The sequence below is a fragment of the Anabrus simplex genome, chromosome 3, assembly GCF_040414725.1.
Source record: "Anabrus simplex isolate iqAnaSimp1 chromosome 3, ASM4041472v1, whole genome shotgun sequence".
In the NCBI taxonomy this organism is placed as follows: Eukaryota; Metazoa; Arthropoda; class Insecta; order Orthoptera; family Tettigoniidae; genus Anabrus; species Anabrus simplex.
The window spans coordinates 224190461-224214989 of record NC_090267.1 but is presented as its reverse complement, the minus strand read 5'-3'; the positions used below and the strand labels follow the sequence as shown (position 1 = coordinate 224214989).

General features: G+C 41.5%; 1 protein-coding gene across 3 annotated transcripts in view; it reads right to left on the bottom strand.

Annotated features, from left to right (window-relative positions):
* Scgalpha (sarcoglycan alpha) overlaps window positions 1-24529 on the bottom strand; it is a 286058-nt gene that overhangs the window by 84936 nt on the left and 176593 nt on the right. For 2 of the 3 annotated variants that reach the window (XM_067144290.2, XM_067144291.2), the window contains exon 7: window positions 12176-12235. The exons of the other annotated variant lie outside the window; for it this stretch is intronic. In XM_067144290.2, coding sequence (XP_067000391.1) covers window positions 12176-12235 — 60 coding nt within the window. The remainder of the gene's footprint in view (window positions 1-12175; window positions 12236-24529) is intronic. 3 annotated transcript variants of the gene reach the window in all.

The window sequence follows — 24529 nt, the reverse complement described above, 5'->3', positions numbered from 1 at the left end:
CACTGATTGAGAATATAACAACAAAACTGAAAGTATTCCAGCTCTTTGGTTTTTTTTTTCAATAATGGAAATTGCTACCATTTTGCCCCAGTCTAGCAGTGGGCTTACAATAGCAAAGAGTTGATTCCTAGGAATGGTATGTCTTCCTTTTTTACTATGATACTATGTTCCTATCCATGTCTACTATATGTAGCAAAGTATTGCCATTCACATATCTGCTTTCTACGGTCTGGAATAAAGTAAAGAGAAAATCTACTGGAAATGGGTCATGCTATGGTGTTCATACCAGTTTCTACCACAGATGTCATGTGCAATCATTGCTTCCTAAAATGCTAAGTGATTTTCCAGGACAGATTTTCTGGAGCACACTGCAGTGGTACAGAGGGATGGGACAATATCTTAATACGTTCAAATGTCTCAAGTTGATACACTGATGCCACTCTACATGAATTTGTAGACATTGTAATCAGTGCTAAAAGCCAAGCCCTGGTTTAATGCAGCCTGCTACCAGTCCAGGCAAATATCAATTCAATCACTGCACACTGCGTTATTGTCGCCTTATGAGGCCTGCCTGTATGAATATTCCAGGAAAAGACAAAGTTACAAAGCGCTGATCAGAGAAACAAAAAAAAAAAAGTATGTTGAATAAACAGCAGCCAAGCTGATGGAAGAAGCTAAGACCAACTCCTTCAAAGTTTAAAAGCCAAGAAAAATCCAACTTTCACGAGAGACATTCCTATAGAGATCTGGCATGATCATTTCGGTAAAGTGTTACAAGATACTAGACCCTACAACACATCTGTCAGCCAAGGAAATGTGATGACGACGACGACGACGACGACGACGACGACGACGACGACAACAACAACAACAACAACAGCAACAACAACAACAACAACAACAACAATAACAATAATAATAATAATAATAATAATATTGCTGCACCTGTTGAGCGTCTACATCTTAATAATAATAAAATAATTATTATAATAATGAAAATGAAATGTCGTATGGCTTTTAGTGCCGGGATATCCCAGGACGGGTTCAGCTCGCCAGGTGCAGGTCTTTCTATTTGACACCCGTAGGCGACCTGCGTGTCATGATGAGGATGAAATGATGATGAAGACAACACATACACCCAGCCCCCGTGCCATTGGAATTAACCAATTAGGGTTAAAATCCCCGACCCGGCCGAGAATCGAACCCGGGACCCTCTGAACCGAAGGCCAGTACGCTGACCGTTCAGCCAACGAGTCGGCACTATAATAATAAGGAAACACTATATCGGACACACAAAGGGCTTCCAGGTAGGAGAGGATGAGAAAGTTCTGGGAGAAGAAAAAGAAGAAATTAACTCAAATGTATTGATTTCAGTGCTCCAATGTGGGCGTAAATTATTTAAATAAATAAAATAATAATAAGGAAATTAAAAATATCCTAAATTAAAATAAAATTTACGTCATGTTTGTATTGCGAAAACCTTAACGTACAGGTCTAACAAACGACAACTACGGAAGGATGTGGAACATGGAAGGAACCCTACTAGGCCATGAGATCGTATCTTGTTGTGGAGAAAATGAAACACGCGGCAATTACCCTTCAAATCTATTGACAAACTAAAGGACAACACTAAATAGAAAATCAGGCCAGCAAATAAGGTACCAAATAAAAAAATAAAACTTAACACACACTAACGGACAACTGAATATTACAGCCCTTCAGATAGTGGGTTATACAAACTTTAACACAGAGATTATCTCAGGATTAATGGAGACGAACTCAAATAGGGTTAAATTTATGTAGGCTACAAATTGAGAACAAAACAAGAGTTGCCTCCGAAAACACACAAATGCCTGTCCATCGAGGCACGGTCATTCAAAAATGAAAAACTGGTGAATGTGGACTAGAGGAAATTCTGATACACAAAACAAATGATATTACCACCGAAAGATACACTGAATAAGAAAAGGCCGAAACACAAGAATGAATTTAAATTAAGTGAAAAGCAATAACATAGCTCTTACCGTAAGAGACCAGGGACCTCCAGACGGGGTAGACCCTGAGCACGTGCATTCTCTAGGACGGTCAGATGGAAGAGACACAGAACACACGCATCGCACACACTAGGAGCCCAAGATCAGAAATTGTGTAATCACAAGGTAAACAATGAAAACACGGAATTTCCCCAGATCTCCGTATTTGCCGATTGAAAAGGTCATTATTCTGACAATACCCATCAGTTACAATAATAAAAAAAATAACTTTCAATATATTCTTCAGTAATGTCTTTGTCAAGAGTCCTAAAAACCTTATTCTAATTAACATTTTCTAATTGACATAAATTCTCAAAACAAAACCAAACAAAACCAAACAAAACAAAACAAAACAAAACAAAACAAAACAAAACAAAACAAAACAAAACAAAACAAAACAAAACAAAACAAAACAAAACCTTTTTTTTTTTTTGCATAAGCTCTTCAGTCTAACTGTTCCTTTTGTTTTCACAAACAGCTGTTTTACATAAAATTTTAAAATGATGACAAGGCCAAAATTAAATAACATTGCATGACAAGGATTTCAGTGGCTTCACTGATCACTGCACATGGCTGTTCAACGTTGGTCACATCTTTATAGACTGAAACTTCTTCATCATTAACGTCCCACCACAAGCAACAATAATATAAATAATAATAATAATAATAATAATAATAATAATAATAATAATAATAATAATAATAATAATAATAATAACGATGATGTTATTGGCTTTATGTCCCACTAACTACTTTTTCAGTTTTCAGAGATGCTGAGGTGCCGGAATTTAGCCCCACAGGAGTTCTTCTATGTGCCCGTAAATCTACTGACACGAGGCTGATGCATTTGAGCACCATCAAATACTACCAGCCTGAGCCAGAATCGAACCTGCCAAGTTGATACCAGAAGGCCAGTGCCTCGACTGTCTGAGCCACTCAGCCTGGCAATCACTGAGTCATTCACTCAAGAAGAGATACCAGAATTAACTGCAACACTGAAACCCAATAAAGCCTTTGGACATCATTTGTTCTTCAACAAATTTCTACAGAGTTCAGCTCAAAAATTAGCAAAGGTATGGACTGAAATGTTCAATGAAAATCTCCAGCAGGGTAAAATTCTAGACAAGTGGAGGATTTTGAGAGTTAAAGCGCTGTATAAGGGAAAAGGGGATCCGAGTAATCCTGACTTCTACAGAGGCATAGCGTTGGAATGTATATTACTTAAAAACTCTGATGAAACTCCTGACCCAAAAACTGACAGCCTTAGTGGACAAGTTTATCCTAGAAGAACAGTTCGGTTTTAGGAAATGTTGATTAACAATCCAAGCAGTAGAATGTCTACAAAATGACACACATGAAGGTCTTCGACATCCAAGAGGGAAGCTACACATTATCTTCATTGACTGTACCAAAGCATTCGACACAATGAACAGAACGAAACTAATAATGAAACTCGAACAATCTGTAGGAGAGGAGAACTCCTCTACACAACTAGTGAAAAATATACTATCGAGAAACTGTATCGAGGTTAACAATACTCTCACTGACATCAATGTGATCGACCAGACGACAGGTATCCGACAAGGGGGCCCGCTAAGCCCCCTTGTATTTAACACTGATACATACGACGTGGTACACGCAACGAAGACAGAGTACATAAAGATAGACCTATACGTGGATGATACGGCTTTAGCTTCAACAGTGATCGCTTCTTTACAAAAAACATTTGATCACCTGCTAAACTGGGCCCATGGCAATGATCTCCAACTCAACAGGCTCAAGACGGTGAAAATGACCTTCAAGACAGGAAGAAGACAAGCAGCAGAGGACATTATATACTTAGGTCAACAACTACTAAGCAATGTAAGCAGATTTAAATACTTGGGAATTACTCTTCAGAAACAAGGAAGAACATTTTCTGCACATGTCAGAGAAAGAATGGCTACAGCTCTGATTGCAATAAATTATATAAGACTTATCAGAAAGGTTTTGCTTCGAACAACGATGAAATTATTTCAATCCAAGGTCATTACCCGTAGCTACATATGGGTTACAGTTAATTTGGGAATGCCTCATGAAATCAAACTTGAAGGACATCGAAAATAAAAAGGCCACATACATGAAGTGAGTCCTCGGCGTCTCCAAATTCTCCACATACAGATTGAGCTACGAGTTGTTCGGCGAAACAATGCTTATGGAAGATCTTCTTCTACAACCTGGACTACCATCCACGTCAGCCTGTGAAGAAATACAGTAGTTTCCAAACACCAGAAGAAAAAGGAAAACATATGGATTGAATTTTATAGTCATCATCAGCATCACCATTTCTTCGCTCCAGAAAGTCAGGTATGGTTGTGTACGAGCCTCCTCCAGTTTGTCCTATACATCCACAGATGCTGCTCATATATGCAACGCCAGTTCACATCTCTAATCTCAAGGCCCTTCAATACCTGTTTTTCCTAAACATCACGAGGTCTTCCTCTTGGTCTCTTCCCAGGAACATTGTGGTCAAAGTATGTTTGAGGAGTCCTGTGAGGGTCCATTCTTTTCATGTGACCATACCATTGCAATCTCTTCACTTCTACAGTCTCCAGCAATCTTCTTTCCAATCCAATCTCTTGCCGGATATCCACATTCCTTATTTTATCCATTTTTATTTTTTGTAGACAAGAACGGAGGAACTTCATTTCTGTTGCCTAAAGACGACTCTTTGTTGGTCCAGTAAGTGTTGCTGCTTCTAAGCCATACGTCAATATAGGTATTGGATATATTTTGTACAACCTAATCTTGGAAACTAACAGAAATATTTCATCCCAAAGTATCTGACGTATAGCGTGATAGAATTTCAAAGCTTTCTGTGTTCTGTTGCTAATCTCTTGATGTATGGTACTGTCTGATGACAGAACACTACCTAAATACTGGAAGTTGTCTACAATATCCATCTCCTCATCTCCAATTCTTAGATGAACAGTTGGAGAGTTTCTACTCATCACCAAGCCAACTGTCTTCGTTTTACTGATTTTGAGACCAGTGGCGGCTCGTGGCTGTAATGTATCGTGAAGAGCTACTATCCGTTCGGTTTTGAGCGAGAGATTTAGGAACTTCTTTCTTTCTTTCTTAATCTGCTTACCCTCGAGAGTTGGTTTTTCCCTCGGACTCAGCGAGGGATTCCACCTCTACCGCCTCAAGGACAGTGTCCTGGAGCTTCAGACTTTGGGTCGGAGATACAACTGGGGAGGATGACCAGTACCTCGCCCAGGCGGCCTCACCTGCTATGCTGAACAGGGGCCTTGGTGGGGGATGGGAAGATTGGAAGGGATAGACAAGGAAGAGGGAAGGAAGCGGCCGTGGCCTTAAGTTAGGTACCATCCCGGCATTTGTCTGGAGGAGAAATGGGAAACCACAGAAAACCACTTCCAGGATGGCTGAGGTGGGAATCGAGCCCACCTCTACTCAGTTGATCTCCTGAGGCTGAGTGGACCCCGTTCCAGCCCTCGTACCACGTTTCAAATTTCGTGGCAGAGCCGGGAATCGAACCCGGGGCTCCGGGGTGGCAGCTAATCACACTAACCACTACACCACAGAGGAGGACAAGATTTAGGAACTACGTGTTGTTTTTGGTTGTTTTGTACTCGTACCTCATACCTATGACTGGCGGAGGGTCCAGCACGTGACCACGATTTATTGAATTTAATGTTTCGTCATGACTTAAATAGAGCCCTGCATCAATTACCAACTGAAGAAAAAGCCTATTTAAATGTACATTTTCACGGAACTGTACAATTACAATATACTGTCTGGCATTTTCCTTCAGGACATCAGAGATCGTATTTTGGTTTGTTTCCAATGTCTTGAAATCTAGCTGCCGTATTTTACGTTCTGGAGAGTCTGAGTGCTTATGGAAAGAACGTGTTATGTTCAAAAGGGCTGAAAATCCTTCTTTATTCCAAACGTTATTTTTATTGATAAAAGGCAAGCAGGCCCAATAAAACAACTTCTGTAGAGCTGGAGAGGAGCACAACCATGGAAATTCCTTAAACCACGATCGTTTGAAACTAAGATTGTAAGATTTACTGGAATGTTTCACTTCTTTTGTAGCACAAATTTGCAGTGATTCAGTAGGGCAATCAAAACGTAGAACTTCATTCTAATCTTCGTTTCTCCAACATGAAAATGGTGTTTATAATAAAATGCACACTATCATAAATAAATAGGATACATATTTAAATAAAACAGCACAACACTACGAATGAACCACGATGTGTAAGTACTCGTACTTCACACAGGATGACGCAGGGAAGACGATACATTCCAATCTTCCGATAACTTCACTAGCACATTCCGCTAGGAGGGAGCACTTGGGAGGTAGAGGCAGCTGCGGAATCTCTCGTCTTCACTCAGTCTCACGCGCCGTACTGTGGCCGACAGCCGGCGCTTTCTTGAGTTCCCCTGGTTCTCATCAGGTGATGAGGTGCTCCAAACGCCGTACAATAAAACATTTTCTTTCCGTAAAACCAACAAATGTCATAAGAAAAATAAATTTAAGTAATTCATTATGGTAAAAATAAGTGGTGAAGTGACACTTCACCTACTTCACCTGAAAAGCCCCCCCTGCTTGAGACCTAAGGTTGTAAAAGCTTCATGCCAGAGATCTAGTCTAGTTTGTACTTCCACTTCTGTCTCACCCCATACCATTACATCATCAGCAAAAACCAGGGCATTAGTTGTTGGATCCTTTCTTTTAACCGCTTTTAAAACTTCATCCTGATTATGAAGAGAAGTGGTGAAAGACAACTTCCTTGCTGGACTCCACTCTTCGTTTCGAACCAACCTGACCTTCTATCCTGAACCTGGACACAACACTTGGTTTCATCATATAATCGTTGTACTCGTGTTATGATGTCATCGGGCACTTTCTTATGTCTCGACCATTCCCATATATGCCTGTGTGGTACATGATCATATGCATTCTCGATGTCCAGAAAAACAGTTATAAGTGTTTTACCTTTCTCCCAATACTCCTCATAGAGCATTCTGGTGGCAAAAATGAGGTCTATAGTTGATATATGAGGTCTAAATCCATGCTGTTCCTCCTCAAGTGTAGGTTCAACATATTTTCTAATCCTGCTCTTAAGGGATGAATTCGTAGATTTTGAGGCCATGTGACAGTAGAGTTATACCTCTGTAGTTGGTACATTTCTTTCTATCACCTTTTTTCAACAATGGGATGATGACTCCTTGCTTCCGGTCATTGGGTATTACATTCTCCTTCCAGATTCTATTTAATACCCTGTACGTCCACTGTTGTCCAACCTCTCCTAGTGCTTTGATCATCTCAACACTTAATTCGTTTGATCCAGTTGATGTGTTGTTTTTCAGCTTAGATATTGCTGTCTCTACTTCCAACCATGTCAGACTAGTGGTATTTGTGCTGCCAAAATCATAAGGTTTGTAGTCTAATGGAGTGACATTTTCATAACAGTTCAGCAAAGTTTCAAAGTGCCTTTGGAATTCCTGTAATATTTTGGTCTTATCCCTAGTCACCTCACTATTAGGAAGTTCTACTGATTGGATTCATTCATTTTGAATTCTTCTATTCTGTATAACAGTTTTTTTTTTTTTTTTTTTTTTTTTTTTTTCCATCCTGCATTATTTTGGTAGCCAGATCTTTCTTGCATTTCTGCTTTTCAGCTACAACCAACTGTTCTTTCTGTAAAGTGACAGCTTCTCCTTTATTTCCTGTTGATCTCCCCGTGTTCTTGCTTGATATAAGGATCTTCTTGCATGGCTTCTGTCACTGATAGCGTTTGTAATATCATCATTCCACCATGCAGTTTCTTTAGATTTTCTTATTTGACTCTGTCGTCCACATACTTTTTCTGCTGTACCAACCACAACCTTCTTTAGAGTATCCTATTCTTCATCTACTAATTTCAGTTCTTCTCTTGGCAACAACCTGTGGACATCTTCCTTGAATTCTTCCTTTACACTTGGCTTGGTTCGTTGCCAAGTTTTTATTTTTGGGACTCTTTTGTTACAGACTTTGGGAGGTATTTTCTCTGCAATAACTGCAACCAACAGTCTATGCTCTCCAACAAGGTCTTCACTTGGAATGACCTTGACATCATTAACATTTTTCCATACATTTTGATCTATCAAAATATAATCTATTACTATACTTATTTTACCATCCCAGCTATATCTTGCGATTTTATGGGAGTCCCTTTTCTTGAACCAAGTGTTACTCACTATCAGGTTGTTTCTCAAGCATAGATCTAGCATATATTTTCCCTCTTCATTTCTGTTTCCCATTCCATGAGGGGCCAGTGTGGATTCATATCCTGTTTGTTGTAAGCCAACTTGTGAATTAAAATCGTCCATTACAATAAGATTGTCATACTCAGTGTGTTCTTCCGTTGGCCTTTTTCTCTTTTGAGCATCCTACGTGTGGAACATAGACTTGAATCACATTGTACTTTTTTCCTCCTAAGTTCACAGATAACTTAATTATCCTTTTACTAACAAACTCAACATCGCTACAATCATCTATGTCTTTATGTGTTAAAAATCCCACTCCATTCTTAGACTCTACTTCATTTCCATACCAGTAGAGACTATAATCCTATCTGATATTCATTTTCCTAGTTTTCTTCCACTTTGTTTCACTTAGGCCCATGATCAGAAGTTTCCTCCTTTCCATGAGGTCGACCAGCTCTTCAGTTTTGTTAGTCAATGTCAGGATATTTAACCCATTCACCTCACATTTAAATACCATAGAAGTTCACTAAAAAATCACATTTAAATACCGCTCATCACACTATTATTTAGAAAATCATACAAAATCAACCAGTAAATATTCCTTTCTGAAAATTTGCATGCATGATAAAGAAATAATAAACTTACCAATACCACTAGTTTAGTACGTCTGCTGGGTGTGGTACACCTCAAAACATTCTTCTAAGTGAAGAGCTACGCCACACTTTTTCCACTGCCAGCAACTTTAGCTTCTTTTACCCCGGCTGTAGCACACAACACACCTTCTTGTGACTTTTGATTTCTTCTCTGTAGGGGGATACGCATGGGAAAGTGGGCCCATGATTTAGCTTGTAATCTGATTGGGGTAGTGCTCGCTGAAGGTCGACCTCGAACCGAGTACTCCGGCAACTGAACAGTCTCTAGTAGCTGCTGTGCAATGCTAGTTCGGAAGTCCGTGTAGCTCGTCTTTCTGTTCGCAGCGATCTTGTGATACACAGTGAAGGAATTGAAAATACACATATCTAGGAGGTAAAAGAATATTTCCCTATATCCTTTCTCCTTTCACTGTGTGTTGCATGACGGGGAACAGAGCTGTAACCTGATCCTGAAGGTCAACACCACCCATCCCCTTCTGGTATTCAAGGCCACACTTGGGCTTTATCACTTCTTCCCTCGGGGTTTGTCCTCTCTTTCGTCTGAGTTTGCCTGTCCCTGTCATGACAGCTGATTTGTGTTTAGTGGTGAGAAAGCAAACATCCTTGTTATCTTTCCACTTCACACACAACATACTGTTGGCAGCCCACGTCTCATACTCTCCACGTTTTAGTTTCTTCTTACTGATATCACGAGGCATGTCTTTTCGGTTCTGTCTAACAGTTCCAATTACATTCATCTGCTTGTTGTGTAGCCTTTTGAATAAATCTGGGGAAGAATACCAGTTATCTAAAAACAATGTATGTCCTTGGCCTAACAAGGGTTCACACATGTTGAGCACAACGTTTGTACTTGCTGGCAGACTTGGATCCATTACATCATCACCTACATAAATTTTGAAAGACAGACAGTAGCCAGAACTTGATTCACAAATTTTGTAACTTTTTATTCCAAACCTAGAACGTTTAGACCTATTACACTGGACATATGAAAGGCGGCCTCTGAATTTCATTAGACTTTCATCTAGAGCAATGTCTTGTGAAGGTAAATATAATTCTGAAAATTTGGAGCAGAAATGTTGTATTATAGGCCTAATCTTTCTTAGTTTGTCACTACTATCGACTTGTTCATCGTCAACAAAATGTAAAAATTGTGAAATTATAAGAAATCTTCCCCTGCTCATGGTTTCACAAAAAATAGGAGTGTTTATACACCTGTTTTTACTCCAGTATAACTGTATTCTTGACTTTCGCACTTGTGACATTAGTATAACTAACGCAAAATATGCCCTAATTTCGTCGGGTGTAGTCTCAAACCATTTGTCATCGTCTTTCAACTTTTATCTGTCAGGATTGCTCAACTGTTTTGCTGCATATGAATTTGTCTTGACTGATATTTTGTCAAACAAAAGGTTCATGTATTCACAAAAACTGAGAGTTCAGATAGTGGCTGCGTATCAAACTTTTTCAATAAATTTTCACTAACCCAGCTGTATTCACTAAACTTATGTACAACAGGTTTATTGTCACTTTTTGTCCAGTTCCAGTCAGTCAAATTAGTCTGTGCCGAGGTACGAGCTTGTTTCGAAAGACTCGGCACAACGTCGTTATTTGCTTCAATTTCTGTGTCATCAGAACTATTATACGCATCGCTAGTACTCGAACTAAGGACTTCAAGGTCTATTTCGTTGTCACAAACATCACTGCCTTCAATATCACTCTCTAAAACACTATCTATTAGCTTCCGTATTCCTTCTTCATCAACACCAGCATATCTGCTTGATGCCATGATGGCAACCGACAAGAGCAAAATTATGTGAAAAAAGATTCTCTTATCTCTTGTTCCGGAGTGTGCGAGAACCTGGTGAAAGGGAAAAAACCGAAGCTACATGTGTAAACTTCAGCTCAGAATGCATACAAATGGCGTCTGTGGGTTAGTAACTGAACTACATGGATTGATGTACAGCTGTGCATCGCCGCGAGCAGAGCTCGTCATTTGATTCATATGCCACGAATAACTATGACGAGCTAGGGTCGTCAAATGATGCGATTGGGTTAATGTTCCCACTGATACTTTGTCTTCGTTTGGTTTGGGTAGCTGGCGTAACATCGGGCTGCAAACCGCCATTCACACCAAACTGATATCGTTGTCGTGAATTCCTACATCTGAGGCTCGTATTATTCTTGAAAGCAACTTCTTCAGTAATCCCTCTGTTGACCTGCCGAGCCTAACACAGACGGAGATTTTCTTTCAGGGATTTCTCCCTTAGCCTTTGGTGTCCGGTCACCTCAACCTACAAGGCAGCAGGTTGTACTCATATTAATCCCTGAATATAGGGCTGCCTCTTCCACCATCTCCATTGTACCGAAGTCCACCTACTCCACTGTAGAAGACGTTGAGGTCTTCACTCGTAACCCTGAGCTGGGACCCTTAACCGATGTTACACACCATGTCAGTGTGATCTGGGACTCACATAGGGAGGGGCGCCACTCCCTGGGTAGGGCTGCCTCTGAAAAGGGTCCCTACCTACTATCTGAAATTCTATAGTACAGATATAATATTGACAAATGACTGGAAGGAAGCAAACTATGAGCTGAGGCACCTCGTGACAAGGTCCATGATTCACGGCTTTCACTTCAAAGTCCGTTGTACTGACTGATTCCAAGAACCATGTGAAGTTGTATATGCTCCTTGTGTGGAAGGTCATGCAATTGATACCACATGCCCATCTGTGAGAACCGCCCTATGTCGCTCAAGAAATTCTGCTTGAACGAGAATACAGATTACTAACTGACAACTGTCTAATTGTAAATTTTATGTTTTTAATGTATTTGAGTTTATCTATGGCCATTGGCTGCAATAAACGTATTATTATTATTATAATAATTGTAAGTCTATGTAAAAGTATCAAACAACTCCCATGTAATGCAAGTTCTTTAACCACCCAATCAGTGGTCAAAGGTGTTTCATTAGGCAACAAAGAGGTAAATATTTAACTTCCTCAGCCAAGAAGGGAAAAAAAGAAAAAAGACTAATATCTTACAGGCACCACAAAACTGCATGTCATACCACCATTTGTGACAAAATTTAAGTTGAACATTTCAAGATAATTTTTGAAAAATGTTACATATTCCAAGCAGTATAGAACAAGTCATGCAAAAATAAGCTTAAGATGCAATCTCAAATGTCAAATATAATCTAATCACACTCCCACACCACTCTTCCTACCTTACCGGAAATAATCTTCAAAGATATCAAAAACTGATTCAAAGTAAGTACTTGAATCATCATCCCTGGAAAAATCCATATTCATGATTGACACAGAAAAGTGCAGATGACATTAGCAGCTACAAATTAAGAGAAAAATAAATGCAACAAAATATAATAATAACATACACAAATACAAGAAAAACCTAGGTAATAAAGTAACTTCGTACAATCAAAACAAAAATAAACAAAAAAAGGTTTAAAGAAGTTATATAATGAAAATATGACAAAAGCAAGCCAATGCTATTCAGAAGTAACAAGAAAAGAGTACAAACAACAACTTTATAACTACTACTACGGTGGTATAGTTACTTAATGAATAAGACATTTGTTTCCCAACAGGGATGACAGAGAATCAATGCTTTCTAGTGGCAGAGATTTAGCACTGTCTGCCATGTTCCAAGCAGCTAATGATTGACTCAGTCAGCTGTCTTAACAAGCGCTTCATAAATTTCTTTTGTTGTAATGTTATCTCTTGGGTTTAGGTTAATCAGAACATTTTGTTGCCTTTAGCTCCTCCAATAGAAGAATTGCCTTGACAGACGCTGCAAACCTCCATGCTCCCTTGCTTGTAGACTGGCAGAATTACTGCTTTCATCCGATAAATAAGTACCTCACCAAAGTACCATGTGAACCCTATTAATCTATGAAGCATATTTACATCTGTCTAGTCATTATACTTCTTCTCTGGTCTGATTTGATCCACTTCTGCTGCTTTATGACAAATTTATCTAACACTGTTCTAGTACATCAATCAAGTTTCTTCCATCCAGCATTTCTCTAGAATCAATAACCAATGATTTCATCAGATTTACATTAAATGTTGTTCACCTTCCTCTCATTTCTAAAGACTCTTCATTGCTCTCCTACTACCTGACTTAACGTTTGCATGAAGTTCTTTCCATTTGTACCAGAATTTGTTTATGTGTTTTTTTGAATATAATTATTTCCTGTATGTGATGCACTCTCCTGAAAGCATTTCTCGCTTGAAATTATTTTCAGTATGTCTCCTCTTTACATGCTGTCCAGGTCACAAGGGAGCTGCCTTGATGACACAGTAAAGGAGCAATTGATTCACCTGGAAGGGCTTGAGGTTTGGTTCCCCTTCAGGCAATCAACAAAATTTAGAAATGAGACTTCCACTTGTGGAGAGGCACATGAAACTGGAGTTCACTCCACCTACATTAGGAAAGAGTAACAGCTTAATAACTTATTTATTTATCGTATGATGAATCTATGTACACACATGCATATAGTTCAGGGTAAATGTGCGTAGTCATCTGATGTACAGTGAATGTCCATCAGCGTTCCTTTGAAAGCTCGAATTGGGCAGTCAGCAACAATGTGGTGGATTGACTGAGAAGATGCACCACAGTCACAATCTGCAGACATAGTCCAACCCCATTTGCACAACAGATAACCACATCTGCCTTGTCCAGTTCTTATCCGATTGATGATTCTCCACTGTCGTCTTGGAAGATCAAAACCTTGTACTCGTTTAGAAGGATTCTCAACCAGATGTTTGTTCACTACCGAAGACTGATCCCACTGGGCTTTCCATGAACTGTTAACATGAAAAGAGGTTCTTTCAAGATCCATTGCTGTACACCAGGGTGGTTTCCTTGATTTCAGTCGTTGGTGTTCAGTGTGCATAATATCTTGATGGATGGGTAGTTGGGGGTTCTGCTGAATGTTCTTCCAAACCTTTAGGAGAGCTTCTGATCGTCTTAGGGCTGGAGGTCCAATATTGCTGAGAACAGGAAACCATAGTGTGTTCGTGCTCCGAATGCAACCCGAGATTATGCGCATTGCCTGATTGAGTTGTACATCGATCTTCCTTGTGTGAACACTATTGATCCAAGAGGGGCAGCAGTATTCAGAAACAGAATATGATAAGGCTAATGCTGTTGATCTTAGAACATGAGTATTGGCTCCCCATGATGTACCAGCAAGTTTCTGAAGAATATTATTTCTAGTTTTTACTTTAGCAGCTACATTTGAAAGATGTTGCTTGAAAGTCAAAGTTCTATCAAGTGTTATTCCCAAGTATTTTGGTGTACTGCAGAACGGCAACACTTCACCTCGGAATCTGACTATTGGTTTGTAAGTAGACTGTCTGTTGTGTAAGTGGAATGTAGATATAACTGTTTTTTTAGGATTTAGGAGAAGGCACCATTTCTTGAAGTATACATCCAAGGCTTCCACATCAGTGGCTAAAGTAGTTTCAGCATCATAAAAGTTGGAGCACTGAGTCACCAAACAAATGTCATCAGCATAAATGAATTTTCTTGATGATGTGTCTGGGAGGTCATATATGTACAGACTGAAAAGAAGGGGGAAAAGGGCTGATCCTTGAGGTAAACCATCGTTTAATTTAAACACTCTACTTCTGTCATTATCAGCATAGATCTGGAAGTACCTATTACTGAGCATATTGCTAAGTAAGGCCGTAAATTTACAACATGGGATCACACTCAAAAATTTTAGAAGGAGTCCTTCTCGCCAGACAGTATCATAGGCAGCTGATAGATCCAAAAAGGCAGCCACGCTTACTGATTTCCTCTCATATCCATTTTCGATATACGTGGTGAGAGACAGTACTTGATCATTACAACTTCTTCCAGGTCTAAATCCTGCTTGCTCTATAGGAATGTAGCTGTTGATTGTTTCATAAATTCTATTGTAGATCAGTTGCTCAAGGAGTTTATATGTAACACTTAGAAGTGCTATTGGACGGTAGCTTTCCACTTTAGATGGATCTTTATTTGGTTTCAGTATGGCTATTATCTTTATTTTCTTCATCAAAGGTGATATGTTTCCAGATTGCAGAATATTAGTGAAGAAGTTGGTTAACCATTTTATTATGGCTGGTCGTCAATGAGCCAAAAATTCAGGATAAATTCCATCAAATCCTGCAGCTTTTCCAAGTTTCATACTTTTTATTGCGGCTTCAGTTTGCCCTTCTTTGAATGGAGTAGAGAATTCAGAAAACTGCGGTGCTGCCCTTTTCTTGATGTTCAACTTTAATTTCATATCCTTTTTGGTTCGCTTGTCTTTTGTGTTTTTAGAAACTGATATTAGATGATTAGCAAAATCATTCAGATTGATGGCTGTTTTTGATCTCTTAGTTGCAGGGTTTGAAGAATCCAGTTTCCTAATTATAGACCAGGCCTTTCTGCTAGAATGGGTGTAATCTAGGGATTCCACTGTTTCATGCTAGATCCTTCTTCGACTCTCATCCAAGGATTGGAGGAGACCAGCTGCATTGTCGGAATTAGGATGTTCTTCATATTCTTGTAGTAATTCCTCACTCTCTGAACTCCAGCCAGGGATATACTCCTTACGATATCCTCTAGGGATGAATCGTCTCGCTGCACCTTTTATAATCCCTACAAATCTGCTGTAGTTGTTGTATGTTGGTTTGATCCATCTTATATTGGAGTCTGTTTGCTTTGCAAATTCAGTCCAATTGGCTTTCTTGAAGTTCCATCTTGGTTTAGGATGTGAACGAACAACAGGTAAAGACATCCCAACCTCCAAGAGAACAGGCCTGTGTTGACTATGTGGGAAACCGTTGAGCACTGTACATCGAACTTGACTGTGTGAATTATGAAGCCGATTTGTGAAACAAAGATCTGGGGTGTAGACTCAAGACCAGCGAGCTGATTGAAAGGTAGGCAGATCCTTAGCATAAAAAATCAGATTCAAATTTTCAGTTTCCATCCAGTCCACAAGAACTTCACCATTAGAGTCATCCTTGTTATATCCCCAAAAATGATGATGACTATTGAAATCACCAAGATATATAGTAGGATACTGCAGAGAAGGTATAGGAGGATTAGGCCAAGTAATATCCGGTGGGTTGTACCATACCTGCCAACTTTACAAAACCAAAAATCAGGAGATTTTGATATGAAAATCAGGAAAAATCAGGAGATACAATTGATCAAAACTGCTTATTCTACATGTCTTGCACAATACAGTACTACAATATATTTATAATACTTATTGTCTCGAAGCCCGATTGTAGCTATACGAGACTACAAGGATAAAAATTACACATCTCTATTCCCTCACAGAAAGTATGTGAGTGAGATGATCGGTCCCTGATAAGCCTGCTGAAAATAGTATGAACGCATGTGAGAATCAGTCATGCACTTAGATGCCATCAGGCTACTTAGCAAATGCATAGATTAATATACTGCACCAAGTGCCCGTGCGATAATGCAAAGCGCAATGCTATTTGGATCAAATAACTAGCTGATGAACCCGTGCTTCGCTACGGAATTGCCAGAAAGACTGTCCTTATAGTTTTCCCAACAAAAGTCAACATAGGTCATTACAATGACGCCAGTATGAATGTTGCGATAAAAAGCAATGTTGTCATATTAAATATTCGATAAAATGAAAACAGCACATTTTCTCACTTTTAGCGAAATGTACTACGGTGTCGATCTAACAGTTCAAAAGTTTCAGAACTAGAATGACCAGGCTGCAGACAGCCGCGAATACTCCTGTGTAATTATTCCGTTTAAGTGTGCACACTGCTCATTCCAATCACTGCCTCAGAGTAGGGATTGAATAGCTGGAATACTATGCTGATCCAGTGTGTTACGTAACAGTAGTATCATAACATTTATGAACCAGAGGAATGGCATGCTCACCCTACTCCCCAGCTACTTCCCGCCAATATTAAGGCAGGCTGTTATACTCAATATGCAGCAGTAATCCTATCTATCGGAGATAAATGGCAGCAGAATACACAAAGCACATCACAACAAACAATGGTCAATGTAATGTTATTGCTGATCAATTTTATGAGCTTTCTATATCGGAGGCCTTCACACTCAGTTTTCTTCCAAATCTGTGATTTAGAGCATCCAATGTCAAGTGAATCCTCCTTTCTTTCATGACAATCTATTGTGTTATTTAAACAATTGTTCCTTCATGACTTTTTTCTCATTCTTAAAATTATCTTCACAATTTAATCACCATCACCACCAATATTATTGTAGTCGGTACGGTAAAACTTAATAACACATAAATAATCGGAAATTGTATTCTCTGTAACTTTTGTTATGTAGTACTTTTCAATATGACCAGTAAGATAGGTAATTAAAAATTACATTTTTGGCACCTTCCCCTGAACTACCATTTTGAACAGAGTGAATAAAATTATTTATAGCGTAGACTGTAGTTCCTTATTCCGCGACTTTACATAAAATTCTGTTCACCAATTTTCACGTACCCCGGCGCTGATATGGACTTAGCAAAAAAATCCGAGTCCATGAATATCTCTATCAACATAGCCGGTACGGTAAAAATGTATAAGACGTAAATGATAGGAAATTTTATAATATATAACTTTAGTTATGTAGTATATATCGATAGGGCCAATAATAACATAAATATTTGAGAATTAAATTTTAGGCCTTCCCCTAAACTACCATTTCACTCAGCGTGAATAAAATTATTTATGGCCTAGATTGTAGCGACTTATTCCCCGACGTTATATACCGATTTTCATTAAATTCTCTTCAGCCGTTTTCTCGTGATGAGCGTGCGTACGCACGTACGTACAGACAGAAATGACGGAAAATTAAAACGTGCATATCCCCTGTTACTATGGATGGTCGCGACCGGTACGCAAATATCATTCTTTTTAAATTGTGAGCAATGTACGGACAAAACTCTTGTTTTATTTATATCGAGATAAATAAAAATTAGTCTGAATTGTCTCCAAATGGCTCGTAAAATCTCTAGAAAAGTCACTAGTAGTTATAGTAGTTATCATTGAAATTCTGTCACTAAATTACTAAGAAACACTCAATATCTAGCGACGAGTCTCTAGAATCGACCAAAGAGAATGGAATCGACTAAACTGATGTGAACGAACACCAACATAGAACGCCAGAACGAGAGATTGACAATCGATACACGCGTCGCGATATAAAGGTTTCAATAAACTTCGTACATTCGCGAACATTTCTCGCATTCATAAACGTCGATGTTTCGTTTGAAAGCGGCCAATGAGTGAAGGATTTCCGTCCACTGGCGTAAAAAAAGCTGAAACTGCGGGATTTGAAAATAAATGTTTGAAGTTCACCAAAAAATAAGCTAAAATCGGGAGAAATGATAGAATAATCGGGAGGCGGGAAAAACTGTCGAAAATCGGGAGTCTCCCGCCTAAATCGGGAAAGTTGGCAGGTATGGTTGTACACATTAACTATTGTCAAGTTTTCAATGTCAACTGTAGTAGTAAAAATGCCATTTTCAGAATTTACTGATAGTAATTGGTAAATTGTTATATCATTCCTGACATAAGTTGCAAGGCCATAATTTTGATGATAGTTAGACACTACCAATTTAAAGCCTGGAATTTTCCCCCTACTCTGTAACTGTAGTTCGTCTGCTGTGTGTGTTTCTTGAAGCACGATGATATCAACTGCATATTTCAGTGCAATCCTGGAAAGATACTCGCATTTCGCTCGACTAATCCCTTCAATATTCAATTGACAAATGCGCAGCGATGGTCCAATTCTACGAACTTGAAGGTCCTGAAAAGGACCACACATCTCCTTCTTGTTCGCTCTTTGACCGAGAGGTCGTTTCCGACAGTTCGGTCTCATCTTATCACTGCTGCTTTCTTAGCACCACCCGGTGGACACGTGTAGGGCAGTGTAGTGGTTAAACCTACGGACGTGAAGCAACGTAGACCCCCAGCTTAATAACTGGGAGTTAATCACTCAAACCCATTTACTGCTGAAGTTACAGAAAGTGAAAGACTTACCTGCTACTTCTCCAAGGACATTTGTGGCCTGTACAGGGAAGATTTTCCTTTACTTTTTGCCCTGTTTATGAAATTTACCAAGAAGTATGTTTTTTCGTTACCTATCATGTTGCACCAAGACACACTTGGCTCGTTTTAGTACTGAATCCTTCATGAAAACCATTATATTTCAGTATTCTCTTTGCACCATCCATCCATCCATCCATCCATCCATCCATCCATCCATCCATCCATCCATCCATCCATCCATCCATCCATCCATCCATCCATCCATCCATCCATCCATCCATCCATCCATCCATCCATCCATCCATCCATCCATCCATCCATCCATCCATCCATCCATCCATCCATCCATCCATCCATCCATCCATCCATCCATCCATCCATCCATCCATCCATCCATCCATCCATCCATCCATCCATCCATCCATCCATCCATCCATCCATCCATCCATCCATCCATCCATCCATCCATCCATCCATCCATCCATCCATCCATCCATCCATCCATCCATCCATCCATCCATCCATCCATCCATCCATCCATCCATCCATCCATCCATCCATCCATCCATCCATCCATCCATCCATCCATCCATCCATCCATCCATCCATCCATCCATCCATCCATCCATCCATCCATCCATCCATCCATCCATCCATCCATCCATCCATCCATCCATCCATCCATCCATCCATCCATCCATCCATCCATCCATCCATCCATCCATCCATCCATCCATCCATCCATCCATCCATCCATCCATCCATCCATCCATCCATCCATCCATCCATCCATCCATCCATCCATCCATCCATCCATCCATCCATCCATCCATCCATCCATCCATCCATCCATCCATCCATCCATCCATCCATCCATCCATCCATCCATCCATCCATCCATCCATCCATCCATCCATCCATCCATCCATCCATCCATCCATCCATCCATCCATCCATCCATCCATCCATCCATCCATCCATCCATCCATCCATCCATCCATCCATCCATCCATCCATCCATCCATCCATCCATCCATCCATCCATCCATCCATCCATCCATCCATCCATCCATCCATCCATCCATCCATCCATCCATCCATCCATCCATCCATCCATCCATCCATCCATCCATCCATCCATCCATCCATCCATCCATCCATCCATCCATCCATCCATCCATCCATCCATCCATCCATCCATCCATCCATCCATCCATCCATCCATCCATCCATCCATCCATCCATCCATCCATCCATCCATCCATCCATCCATCCATCCATCCATCCATCCATCCATCCATCCATCCATCCATCCATCCATCCATCCATCCATCCATCCATCCATCCATCCATCCATCCATCCATCCATCCATCCATCCATCCATCCATCCATCCATCCATCCATCCATCCATCCATCCATCCATCCATCCATCCATCCATCCATCCATCCATCCATCCATCCATCCATCCATCCATCCATCCATCCATCCATCCATCCATCCATCCATCCATCCATCCATCCATCCATCCATCCATCCATCCATCCATCCATCCATCCATCCATCCATCCATCCATCCATCCATCCATCCATCCATCCATCCATCCATCCATCCATCCATCCATCCATCCATCCATCCATCCATCCATCCATCCATCCATCCATCCATCCATCCATCCATCCATCCATCCATCCATCCATCCATCCATCCATCCATCCATCCATCCATCCATCCATCCATCCATCCATCCATCCATCCATCCATCCATCCATCCATCCATCCATCCATCCATCCATCCATCCATCCATCCATCCATCCATCCATCCATCCATCCATCCATCCATCCATCCATCCATCCATCCATCCATCCATCCATCCATCCATCCATCCATCCATCCATCCATCCATCCATCCATCCATCCATCCATCCATCCATCCATCCATCCATCCATCCATCCATCCATCCATCCATCCATCCATCCATCCATCCATCCATCCATCCATCCATCCATCCATCCATCCATCCATCCATCCATCCATCCATCCATCCATCCATCCATCCATCCATCCATCCATCCATCCATCCATCCATCCATCCATCCATCCATCCATCCATCCATCCATCCATCCATCCATCCATCCATCCATCCATCCATCCATCCATCCATCCATCCATCCATCCATCCATCCATCCATCCATCCATCCATCCATCCATCCATCCATCCATCCATCCATCCATCCATCCATCCATCCATCCATCCATCCATCCATCCATCCATCCATCCATCCATCCATCCATCCATCCATCCATCCATCCATCCATCCATCCATCCATCCATCCATCCATCCATCCATCCATCCATCCATCCATCCATCCATCCATCCATCCATCCATCCATCCATCCATCCATCCATCCATCCATCCATCCATCCATCCATCCATCCATCCATCCATCCATCCATCCATCCATCCATCCATCCATCCATCCATCCATCCATCCATCCATCCATCCATCCATCCATCCATCCATCCATCCATCCATCCATCCATCCATCCATCCATCCATCCATCCATCCATCCATCCATCCATCCATCCATCCATCCATCCATCCATCCATCCATCCATCCATCCATCCATCCATCCATCCATCCATCCATCCATCCATCCATCCATCCATCCATCCATCCATCCATCCATCCATCCATCCATCCATCCATCCATCCATCCATCCATCCATCCATCCATCCATCCATCCATCCATCCATCCATCCATCCATCCATCCATCCATCCATCCATCCATCCATCCATCCATCCATCCATCCATCCATCCATCCATCCATCCATCCATCCATCCATCCATCCATCCATCCATCCATCCATCCATCCATCCATCCATCCATCCATCCATCCATCCATCCATCCATCCATCCATCCATCCATCCATCCATCCATCCATCCATCCATCCATCCATCCATCCATCCATCCATCCATCCATCCATCCATCCATCCATCCATCCATCCATCCATCCATCCATCCATCCATCCATCCATCCATCCATCCATCCATCCATCCATCCATCCATCCATCCATCCATCCATCCATCCATCCATCCATCCATCCATCCATCCATCCATCCATCCATCCATCCATCCATCCATCCATCCATCCATCCATCCATCCATCCATCCATCCATCCATCCATCCATCCATCCATCCATCCATCCATCCATCCATCCATCCATCCATCCATCCATCCATCCATCCATCCATCCATCCATCCATCCATCCATCCATCCATCCATCCATCCATCCATCCATCCATCCATCCATCCATCCATCCATCCATCCATCCATCCATCCATCCATCCATCCATCCATCCATCCATCCATCCATCCATCCATCCATCCATCCATCCATCCATCCATCCATCCATCCATCCATCCATCCATCCATCCATCCATCCATCCATCCATCCATCCATCCATCCATCCATCCATCCATCCATCCATCCATCCATCCATCCATCCATCCATCCATCCATCCATCCATCCATCCATCCATCCATCCATCCATCCATCCATCCATCCATCCATCCATCCATCCATCCATCCATCCATCCATCCATCCATCCATCCATCCATCCATCCATCCATCCATCCATCCATCCATCCATCCATCCATCCATCCATCCATCCATCCATCCATCCATCCATCCATCCATCCATCCATCCATCCATCCATCCATCCATCCATCCATCCATCCATCCATCCATCCATCCATCCATCCATCCATCCATCCATCCATCCATCCATCCATCCATCCATCCATCCATCCATCCATCCATCCATCCATCCATCCATCCATCCATCCATCCATCCATCCATCCATCCATCCATCCATCCATCCATCCATCCATCCATCCATCCATCCATCCATCCATCCATCCATCCATCCATCCATCCATCCATCCATCCATCCATCCATCCATCCATCCATCCATCCATCCATCCATCCATCCATCCATCCATCCATCCATCCATCCATCCATCCATCCATCCATCCATCCATCCATCCATCCATCCATCCATCCATCCATCCATCCATCCATCCATCCATCCATCCATCCATCCATCCATCCATCCATCCATCCATCCATCCATCCATCCATCCATCCATCCATCCATCCATCCATCCATCCATCCATCCATCCATCCATCCATCCATCCATCCATCCATCCATCCATCCATCCATCCATCCATCCATCCATCCATCCATCCATCCATCCATCCATCCATCCATCCATCCATCCATCCATCCATCCATCCATCCATCCATCCATCCATCCATCCATCCATCCATCCATCCATCCATCCATCCATCCATCCATCCATCCATCCATCCATCCATCCATCCATCCATCCATCCATCCATCCATCCATCCATCCATCCATCCATCCATCCATCCATCCATCCATCCATCCATCCATCCATCCATCCATCCATCCATCCATCCATCCATCCATCCATCCATCCATCCATCCATCCATCCATCCATCCATCCATCCATCCATCCATCCATCCATCCATCCATCCATCCATCCATCCATCCATCCATCCATCCATCCATCCATCCATCCATCCATCCATCCATCCATCCATCCATCCATCCATCCATCCATCCATCCATCCATCCATCCATCCATCCATCCATCCATCCATCCATCCATCCATCCATCCATCCATCCATCCATCCATCCATCCATCCATCCATCCATCCATCCATCCATCCATCCATCCATCCATCCATCCATCCATCCATCCATCCATCCATCCATCCATCCATCCATCCATCCATCCATCCATCCATCCATCCATCCATCCATCCATCCATCCATCCATCCATCCATCCATCCATCCATCCATCCATCCATCCATCCATCCATCCATCCATCCATCCATCCATCCATCCATCCATCCATCCATCCATCCATCCATCCATCCATCCATCCATCCATCCATCCATCCATCCATCCATCCATCCATCCATCCATCCATCCATCCATCCATCCATCCATCCATCCATCCATCCATCCATCCATCCATCCATCCATCCATCCATCCATCCATCCATCCATCCATCCATCCATCCATCCATCCATCCATCCATCCATCCATCCATCCATCCATCCATCCATCCATCCATCCATCCATCCATCCATCCATCCATCCATCCATCCATCCATCCATCCATCCATCCATCCATCCATCCATCCATCCATCCATCCATCCATCCATCCATCCATCCATCCATCCATCCATCCATCCATCCATCCATCCATCCATCCATCCATCCATCCATCCATCCATCCATCCATCCATCCATCCATCCATCCATCCATCCATCCATCCATCCATCCATCCATCCATCCATCCATCCATCCATCCATCCATCCATCCATCCATCCATCCATCCATCCATCCATCCATCCATCCATCCATCCATCCATCCAT